Below are 10,410 nucleotides of genomic sequence, written 5' to 3' on the forward strand. Positions count from 1 at the left end.
AGAAGAGAAGAGAAGAGAAGAGAAGAGAAGAGAAGAGAAGAGAGAAGAGAGAAGAGAAGAGAACAGAGAAGAGAAGAGAACAGAGAAGAGAAGAGAACAGAGAAGAGAAGAGAACAGAGAAGAGAAGAGAACAGAGAAGAGAAGAGAACAGAGAAGAGAAGAGAACAGAGAACAGAGAAGAGAAGAGGACAGGACAGGACAGGACAGAACAGAACAGAACAGAACAGAATAGAATAGAATATTTATTGCCACAAACAACCAAAAAAACTACAAAAAAAACAAATTAGTTTAAATAAATTAAGGATGTGGCAAAAAAGGTGGCCAGCTCAGCTGGTGCAGGTAGGGCTTGACCATTCCTACGCTGCTTTGTTGTAGATGTAGAATATAGTCTGGAAAAACACAAAGGCTAATTTTTTATTTTCTTTTTAATTCGGAGTCGAAGGAATTCTATATTTAACTAGTCTGATAGAGTGGTATTTGAGACTTAGTTTAGTTCAACTTACAGAAGATGGCGTCGTAACTAATGACAAAATTGCGTAGATCACCCGACAAGCTATAAGAGGCGCCACTGTCGCAGTAAATTTGTGCGTTTTACGGAATAATTACGTATTTTTTTCTTACTAAATTAAATATATTGAAGTCCCAAAGCCGCAGCGTGGGCCACAATAGCTTCAGCCGCTTGTCGTATCTCGAGATGTATGCGAGCTGCTTCCAGCCAAGTCTCCGCCGCGACAAGAGACGCGCCTTCCAGACGGGCCACGTAACGTATAGCAACTGCGAGGTTACCTCTCTCCATCCAAAAACTAACAAGATATAAACAAGTCAAACCATTACACTTTTACAATCCTTTAGAAAGAATATTGCCCAACTCAATTTTACTAATATTATAAATGCAAATCTTTACATGGATGGATGTTTTTTTAAGGTATTTCCATGGATAGTCTGGAAGAACACACTACTAATTAAGTATTTTAGTTCCGCACGGACGAAGTCGCGGAAGATAGCTAGTTTAAATAATAAGCTAACACAAAACCAATGAAAATTATACTAAATATTAATTAGTTTTTTTCAAATATCGTGCCCAAAGCTATGTTCGCGCTGTGAAGTGCCCACTCTCAGTATCCCACTACCCCCTACTACATCTAAAACTGCGCAGCGACTCGCGAGAACTTCACAGTCCTCAAGATATCTGAAAACAATTACCGAGCTCTTTGCAGTAAATCAAAAGTATCCAAATCTTTCGCTGGTTCTTTAGGCGGATCATCCACCTCTTTTTGTGGTATTCCTGAAACCTAAAACGTTATATATTAGTAAACAACACTTTTTTCTAGACTGTCGGTGGCTCAGGGGTCAAGCACTTGACTTTCAATCTGCAGGTCCTGGGTTCGAATCCCGTCATGTACCAATGTGTTTTTCTATTTCAGATTTACATATGTATATTTATCCGACGTTCTTACGGTGAAAGAAAACATCATAATGCTGCACATATCTGAGAAGAAATTCAAAGATATGTGTGAAGTCATCCAACCCGCAATTGGCCAGCGTGGTTGACTATAGCCTAATCACCCTTAACTTAGTGTAGGCTCCGAGCCCCTCGGTGGGGACGTATAGTGAGCTGATGATGATGATGACTTTTTTCTTTATATTGTCAAAGTGTTAATGTGGAAAAATGAATTTAACAAAGTAAAAGTTACCTTAAAGAACAAAAACATCGACTGTAACCAGGATATAAAGTAAATTGGTAGTGGAGATCCCTCCAACTCCACTAAGGCTACTTTTAAAGCAGTCTTCTCCATCTGAAATTACATACCAAAATATCCTTTGCACTTGGGTACTAGGTGGATCTTGGATTTGAAAACATTCTTAGTCAGAAGTTCGCAATAGCAGCGTTAGCTCCGGGCAGAAGGGGGCGCCGCAACGCCCTAAGATATAGGTGACGGCGCAAATACTAAAACCGGCCTTGGAAGTTTGCCATTTGGACAGAAAAACTTTCTTTTCAACTAAAAAATTGTCAATAGTTGGATGATGTAGATCTGGCGGCGATAGTTTGAGACTCTTTCTTTATATTAAATACCTTGTAATAATTCGCTTTGAGTACACTGTCGGGTACCACGCCGTCTGCCCACACTGATCTTGGTATTGACTTCATAACTGTAGAGACAAGTTTATCCTCCCCTCCTAAATAAATTGACATATTAATACACAAGACGAGAACTTCAAATGCTTTCTTGCTTCAGCTCAGTATACATCTCCAATGAGGGCCTCGGAGTCTACCCTAAGTTAGGGATGACCCCATAGTCAACCACACTGCTCAGAGCGAGTTGACTACACACATATCTTTTGAATTTCTTCACAGCTATGTGCAGCATCACGATTTCTTCGTCGTAAAAACGTAGGATAAATGTACATATGTAAATCGAAGCACATTGGTATACATATCGGGATTTGAATTCAGGGCCTGTAGATAACAAGTCAATTGTTTGACCCCTGAGCCATCGACTCGCTTGTTCTATACCTGATGCTTTCTGTACGGCCTTCAACTCTTTTGAGATGTTAACACATTTCTCTCCCCTGCGAGTCGCTGCCAACAATGACGACCCAGCCGCCCAAAGCTCCTGTGATCTTTTAGTCTCTTTCTCTGCTTTCAAATGCGCTGGATAATTTAAAAGGAAAACAAAAAAGGATCAATTTAAATGTCAAAAGATATATTGCGTTTAAAAGAAAAAAAACTGCTTTTTAGCTGTAGTTATTTAATTTGCTCACTAGATGGCGCAAATCTCAATCATTAAATCAAATTTCTATAACACAAACTTCACTCATTCCTATATTCAAGAAATATAAACATAGAATAATAGGCAAAAACAATTTTAAACACATTAATAATACATTAACTTTTAATACAAACCAGCAAGCTTGTCTTCTAATATTTTTAATTTGGCTGCCATTTCGGTGCGCTGTTTTGCAAAGAGACGTTTTTCAGCTGCCACTTTGTCAGCCACCATTTGATTGAGTTTAGCTGTCGCCTGAACAGAAAATATTTTACAATAAAACTCAAAACTCACATAAATCCAACTACAATTTCAATTGGACTCTTTTTCATAAATTTCCCAAAAAAAAAATCTAACAAAAATATGAAAGTGTCACACTTTTATGGAATTTGACGTATATTTCCTTTTATTTCTTTATTTAAATCCGATATACCTCTACTGATCTCTATAAATAGATAGGTGATTGCTTGGAAATGACAACTTTTCTTTGTTCCGATTTAAACGCGCCTGTCGATATTACAGCTATCTATGTTATTAATCCACACAACCGCTACAAACCGCTACCAACAGCGCACTATGATAAAAATCAAATAAGCACAAAATACTCCGTCTAATAGCCTGTCCATTTATAAATGTCCGTCACTCACACACCTCTATCTCTCTTTGTTTCAATTTCTTCTCCAAAATCTCTTCGTGTCTTTGTAATTGTTTTCTTAATGCGTCTTTTAACATATCGTCGTTTCGTTTCTTTAAATTTTCTTCCTGAAATATTAAAAACATTTTTTCGTGTTCCAATATTACAACTATTTTTTCTGTATATTTTATTTTCAGACTAATAATAAAAAAAACTGATATAAAACACTCACGTATCGGGGGCCCTTCATCAGGATGAGTGGTACTGGTATTATTTCGCGGACGTGGCCCTCAGCTCACTAAATCCTGATGAAGGACCCCCGATGTGCTCGAAACTAGTCGGTGCCGCCACATGACGAATATACGTCAGTGTTTAGCCGTTCTTATATCAGTTTAGTATAATGCCTCACGAAAGTTTGAATTATTTAATAATAAAAAATAAAAAAACAAACCCTCGTCTTAAAATCTTTTTCCAATTCGAGACGTTTTAATTTGGTCAGATTCTCTAAAAACAGTTTCCTTTCTCGTTCAGTTTTTTCATCTTCCGATCGTGTAGCTATATTAAGTAAAAACAATTAAAAAAAAACAAAGTATAAACGAAAGAGACAAATACTTTATCTTTACTATTATCAAGAGATTTGATTGTTTGATTTAAATAAACTCGGAAACTACTGAACCGATTTAAAATATTCTTTCACTGTTGGGAAACTGCACAATAACTAGATAATAGTCAGAGTACATAAGCTAAATTCAGTACTAGATTATTTTTAATTCCTCACATTTAGTTATGTTTTCAAATAAAATATTTATTGCGAACCTAAAATCTTAATAAAGGTTAGAAAAAGGGCCACTTCATTTTGTTTTATTTTAAAATTAATAATAATTTTAAACATTACAAATAAGTTAGTAATTTGACTAACTGTCCACAGCTCTATCTGCGCGCTCCTTCATACCAGCCACCACCTCTTGCAGTTCTTCTTCTAAATCTTGTTTCTAATTGCACAAAAAACGTATTAATTTTACGACAAAATTAACCTTAAGAATAATAATAAAATCTAAATTATAACAAAGTCTCCCAAGAGTTTCTTAAATATTATTTTCTACTTTGGAAAAAATTACTAGTTTTGGTAATTAAAAATTGTGAACTCTCAAATTTCTCTGTGTCTCTGAAATGGACCTCAGGGGATGGACCAGGTGTATTTTTTTATATAACAAGGTGGCAAACAAGCGAACGTCCACCTAAAATCGCTGAAATGGCTAAGCGACCGTTGCATATCCGTTGCCTATCTTTTATCGACGGAGGAGAGGATGCACAGAAAGAAAATATCTTCCCTTTCCATGCATCCTCTCATCCGGGTAATCCACTTCCACTTTCAATCCTTTCCTTATATTATATTGTATTATTGTAACCAATACATAAATTACATAACAAATTCGTCTTAATTCAAAGGCTTTTAAAATAGGATGCTATTCATTAAGGTTTTTTTTTATAACAGAAGAGGGCAAAAAGCGGGAACGCAGAGGTGTTCAACGACGCCCATGCACATCAGCAATACCAGAGGAACCGCAGATGCGTTGCCGGCCTTTGAGGTGGTGATACGCTCGCCTTTTAAAGGACCCTAAGTCGTAGCATGGTCGTAATTTCCTTCAATAAAGCACTAGTTTTTTTTTATTCTATTTAAAATGTAAACAAACTAACATATCGATAAGTATGGTATAATAGTAAGTCCGGATCTCCATCCATTCTCAACTTATTATGTGTATAATGAAGACCAGGTATTAGAATCTCATTTTCCTCTGTATATTTTTCTATGTACGTTTCCACCTGAAAATTAATTGGTTTTTATATAAATGAATAAATTACATAAGACAGCGTATTTATGACCATAGAAAAAAAGAAGTTTGTAAGAACGATTTTGAATTTTGATTTCGACCTAAAGGTTTTGCTTGCAGGTCCATTTTTTTTATTAATTTATAAACTGACTAGAAGTTTAGTAGATTTTGAGTTTATGTTGAAAATGGGTTACAAAAATTTAGGACTTTTTTGCTTTCTTCGCTTACGTAGGCTAAACTATAGGACCTACGTAAAAATGATGTATGAACGAATTGTAGCTCTTTAAATTTACTAAATAAAAGTCCGCGATAACATATATCTATCTATCATAATTTATTCACAATAACAATTTTTTTATAACAAATCTTACTAATTTTATGAATGCCATTATTTAAATGGATGTTTGATTGAAAGTATCTCCGGAACGGTTCAATGGACCTTATCAAAATTTGACACAGTTGTAGAACATAGTCTAGAAGAACTTAGTTACCATACTCTTCCGAAACTTGACCGATTTTTATGAAATTGTATTCAGTAGGTCTGAGAATCAGGTACTATCTAGTTTATACTGCAGTGAAAAGTTACTGTTAGATAAACTGACCATTTGCCACTGTCTGTCACGAACTAATGCCTTATCATTTTCCCATTGATATTGTATTAAAGTTGCCTTTATCTTCTCCTGACATTGCTCCATCATTTCTTTCGTCTTCTCTATAGCTTCTGGAAGAGCTTGTACTCCGCAATCCAAGTAACGAGTTAATTCCTCTAAAAAGATTTTAGTGTTTTCATTGAAATAAAGCCCCTGTACATAAAGTCACGGCAATTTTCCGAACATGACGATTTAAGCAAACTATATCATAACAGTTAAGACGCTTCTTACAGTTAGGAAGAAAAGCCGACACTGTGCCGGTGTACTGGTGCAACACTAGCCTTACTTAAATGTCAACGTTCATGTCCATTCACTAATCTGACGCTTGACTTGGTAACGAAAGCGCGCCATTCGCGTCAAATAATTCTAATTAAAAATGTAAAAAATTACAAAAAGCAACATAAATCTTAGATAAGGAGATTTAAGTCGGTAAGCGACTTATACATTGTCGTAGCTGTTAGTGCACAACGCAGGTCGTCGACATTTTTGTTATAACCAACGACAGTCGCTCGCAACCTCTTTCTCGAGATTTCGAGAAGTTACTTTGCTATTTATTTATATCAGGCGACCCTTTATCTTATAAAAAAGTATGTATATATTATTAAAATGTTTAATTTATTTTTTTTACTTACCCATCCCCTCTTGCGCTTCCAATGCATTCTGTATGGACACTCTAACCAAATCCATACGTTCCTCCATTGCCTTGCGAAGTTCTTTTAATTTAGGCATTGTAAAATCGTTCATTGTATCTTCTACTACCTTAAATATAAAAAAAATATGAAATTAGGTAAGCATTTCAAGAAAATCCTGACTGATTTTATTCCTTTAACAATCAGAGGAAGGGTTATACGGCGATAACCTTTTATAATCAATATACCTATTTCAATACAAGTGTAACTGCAATGTAAACCCACACTGTAAAAACGACCATATAACTATTGTAAAGAGCGTGGGTAACTCAGGAGTGAAGTACTTGACTTATAATGTGCGGTTTGATTCGAGCCCCGCCATATGCCAATGTATTTTTTACATATGTACATTTATCCGAGGTTACAATGAAGGAAAACATCGTGATGCTGCACATATCTAAGAAATTCAAATATATGTGTCAAGTCGACCGTACTGGGGCAGCATTGACTATGGCCTAGTCTTTCCTAACTTAGGATAGGCTCTAAGCATATCAGTGGTGACGTATAGTGAGCTGATGATTATTTTTACCTGACAGTAATAAACACAAGCTGCTTTAGCTGTATCATAATTGTTGACAACAGTCTCAAAAAGATCCTTCAAACAGGATTCCACTTCGCAAATATCTTTCGTCAGTACAGGCGGTGGAAGACGAACGCATGGTGGTTGTTCAATTACTTCTAGAGATATTAAAAACAATTAAATTATTTACTGAAAGAAAAAAAAGATAGAGCGAAAAATAAATTTAACTTACCTTTGACCGGTTGTATTATTTCTTTAGGCTTTTCTGGAACGGCTGCAAAATTGAAATATAATAATATAATAGTCATGTATTTCAAAGGAATATGCTTTAATTACGCGGGAAAGTTTTTATAGAGATGTCAAATGAAAAAAGTAACAAACAAAGATTTATTAATTTACTAGCTGTCGACCGCGACTACGTCTGTGCGGTAATAAAAAAAACATAATTAGTAGCCTATGAGTTCTTTCAGACTATGTATATGTATGCCAAATTTCATCTAGATCCGTTCAGCCGTTCTGGAGATATCATCAAACAAACATACATGTAAACATTCGCATTTATAATATTAGTATGATGTAAACTTACTAGGAATCGCTTTTGGTGGTTCTTCAATTTTACAAACATCAGTTTTTTCACCCATATGTATATATTTCTTAAAACTTTCGATACATTCGTTCAGATATTCTTTATAAGACATATTCTCTTGAAATATAACAGCTATCATATCGTCGAACCAGGGCGCGTATATTGTGAGCCAATCACGAGTCTGCGGAGATTGTCTGAAACATGTCAAAAAGGTTAATAATCTTGCACAGATATCTATGGACAGGTCATTCCTAGAAAACAACAACTTTCGCTTCATTTCTGAATCCTTATTCGTGTTTCTATTAGTTAATTCAATATCTATTTTTAATTAGATTCCTCAACACTGGTACCAACAACGGTCAGCACATAAATGGCGTAAATCAAATAGGCACAAAATAACACGGCTTATAGCCTGTCCATTGCTGATCAGTGATTGTGGACAAATAAACTTATTTTACGAGGCTATTGGCAGTTTAAACCCATAATACTGAAGAATATTAGACTCCGAAGTATAAAGCTAAGCCTATGTATTCCAGACTATGTTCTACATTTACGCCAAATTTCATCAAGATTCGTTGAGTTTTGGAGATATCGCATTTAAAGTAAGATACGTACTTAGCGTAATACGCGAATGCTCCTGCTAATGTTGCGAGAAAAACTGTCCCCCATAATATTCTGTCGTCCTTTTCTTTTGGCTTAGGCGGCGGGGGAGGCAGCGGACAAGGCTCTCTGTCAGGATACTTCCTAAATTGCTTCAAATTTATCGCCGACTGAGATATTCTGACTAAGCGATAGTCTATCTGTCTCGGGTACTAAACAATAATACAACAGCTTTGTATAAAAAAACAAGAATATTATTCCAATTTCACTTTGGTAATTCAAAATTCATGGAGGAACGATTTTGCTTTGTGGGTCCACGGCAAATGGAAAATGTAGGTAGAAGTTTACCCTTACCTTGATTTTTACCTGAATAAAGACCTATGCAGATTCCAGTAAAAATTACGTGCGACCATAAACTTTTGATCTATTTCAATTATGAATTAATATCTTATTAAAACTACGATAAAATGTTTCTCACCAAAACAGATTTTGTTTTAAATATATGGCTCGCAATTCGTTGCATTTCGTCTCATTTATATACGTTCATAAATTAATTTCACATTTCGTACAAATTCATTTAAAATATTAAACAATTAATACATTTGCAATGACATTTAATTTTGACAAGCTAAAGAAAGCTGCTAGAATTGAAATGTAACCTCTTTAGAACGACACAACTAAAACTCTAACCGTTGTACAGGACAGGCTATAAGCCAAAGTATTTTGTGCCTATTTGATTATCGCCATATTGGCGCTGACAGTAATAGTTAGTAGCGGTGTTAGAAACTCGAACTAATAATTTGAATAGTATTAGCTGCCAGTAACTTCGACATGCGCGGTTAAGTCGGAACAAAGAAAAAGCTGTGATTTCCAGGCAGCAACCTTCCCAGAAATAGTTTTTTCAAAGAAATTAATAGGGTTTTAAATATTGTTTTTATACATGGGTTACGATAATCAGGACTCGGGTAAGGTAAAATAAAACACTGATTGAATAAAAATCATTGTCTAATTTATTTAAATTACATTTTAAATATTTACACAAACCGCTAATATTGCTGGGACTAAGTAATTCCTGATATATGTTCCGTTTTACGTAAATGCAAGTTTTACTTTTTTATACAAAAAAAATGACATCTAATTTTTTTAATTCATTTAAACAAGCACTATGACCCAACTATGCTTTACTAAACGTTTTCCATATTTCATACTGACCAACCACGTGCTAGATCCAAAATTACTCGTACGGATTTCAGTAGGTGAGATAGAATTTTTTTAAGAATAAAAGGGAAAATAAGTTAAAATGAGACTATTCAATACATTTTTCTTTAAAAAAACATAATTTCCAATATTACCAGATTTTATTAACAAGTAATTATTTCGACAAAAGTACTTTTTTATCACTTCGCTTCTCATTATCAAATTGAAAATCGATAACAACGACAATAATATCGGCCATATTCAGTTATAACATAATATAATGTTAACCCTTAATACGATGGTGTCCAGTATGACGAACAACTAATTAAAAAAATCTACTGAACTAATTTAGAGAAAATTACGTACGACTTTATTAAACAAAAAAAAAACAGTTTTTTTGCTACAAAAATTTCGTCAAATTAAGGTTTAATTAGACGTTAGACGATAAGATCTTACTAATATTTGTCTAAGCCATTGTCATCTCTTGAAAAGCATTAAGAAAAATATTCACAAAACGTAGTTAAGTATTTTTTTATTTTTATATAATAATTCAGAAACGCAAAGACGTACAAATTATAAAAAAAAAAACATTTATAAATTTTCTTAATAATTTTCCAATATATTTACTAAAGAAGATTTTTTTTAATTCAATGTGTAATTATTTATAATATACGTAATTAAATTGCAAGCAAACAATAATAAATTATTAACATTAACTAAGTTTTTATATAGTTACCATGACTAAAATATGAGAAGCGAAGGAATCCTTTTTTTATTCTCTTCGGTCAAATTTAATCCCAAGTGATGTTATGATTTTCATCAAATTCAATGCGAAATTTATTTGAAATAACCAAAAAAATTTAATAATTAATTAATTAATATTACTTATGTATATTTTTTCGATGTTCCAATTAAATTTTTTGGAAATTTTTAT

The 10,410-nt window shown here is 34.0% G+C and overlaps 1 protein-coding gene across 2 annotated transcripts in view; it reads right to left on the reverse strand.

Annotated features, from left to right (window-relative positions):
• Nucleotides 1–8,898, reverse strand: part of LOC106116196 (MICOS complex subunit MIC60) — a 13,664-nt gene extending 4,766 nt beyond the window's left edge. The window contains exons 1-18 of one of the 2 annotated variants that reach the window (XM_013309952.1): nt 8,758–8,898; nt 8,295–8,491; nt 7,680–7,873; nt 7,326–7,367; nt 7,103–7,251; nt 6,517–6,643; nt 5,837–6,000; nt 5,101–5,226; nt 4,322–4,394; nt 3,854–3,957; nt 3,420–3,530; nt 2,906–3,023; nt 2,516–2,653; nt 2,075–2,178; nt 1,695–1,796; nt 1,204–1,292; nt 622–803; nt 301–389 (exon numbers count right to left, since the gene is read on the reverse strand). In XM_013309952.1, coding sequence (XP_013165406.1) covers nt 626–803; nt 1,204–1,292; nt 1,695–1,796; nt 2,075–2,178; nt 2,516–2,653; nt 2,906–3,023; nt 3,420–3,530; nt 3,854–3,957; nt 4,322–4,394; nt 5,101–5,226; nt 5,837–6,000; nt 6,517–6,643; nt 7,103–7,251; nt 7,326–7,367; nt 7,680–7,873; nt 8,295–8,491; nt 8,758–8,802 — 2,061 coding nt within the window. In that variant the 5' untranslated portion in view covers nt 8,803–8,898 and the 3' untranslated portion in view covers nt 301–389; nt 622–625. Of the gene's footprint in view, nt 1–300; nt 390–621; nt 804–1,203; nt 1,293–1,694; nt 1,797–2,074; nt 2,179–2,515; nt 2,654–2,905; nt 3,024–3,419; nt 3,531–3,853; nt 3,958–4,321; nt 4,395–5,100; nt 5,227–5,836; nt 6,001–6,516; nt 6,644–7,102; nt 7,252–7,325; nt 7,368–7,679; nt 7,874–8,294; nt 8,492–8,757 lie in introns of those variants that run through there. The other variant, XM_013309951.1, reaches the window with a different exon arrangement.
• Nucleotides 8,899–10,410: the final 1,512 nt, after the last annotated feature.

This window comes from Papilio xuthus, unplaced genomic scaffold, assembly GCF_000836235.2.
Source record: "Papilio xuthus unplaced genomic scaffold, Pxut_1.1 DF827756.1, whole genome shotgun sequence".
Classification (NCBI taxonomy): domain Eukaryota; kingdom Metazoa; phylum Arthropoda; class Insecta; order Lepidoptera; family Papilionidae; genus Papilio; species Papilio xuthus.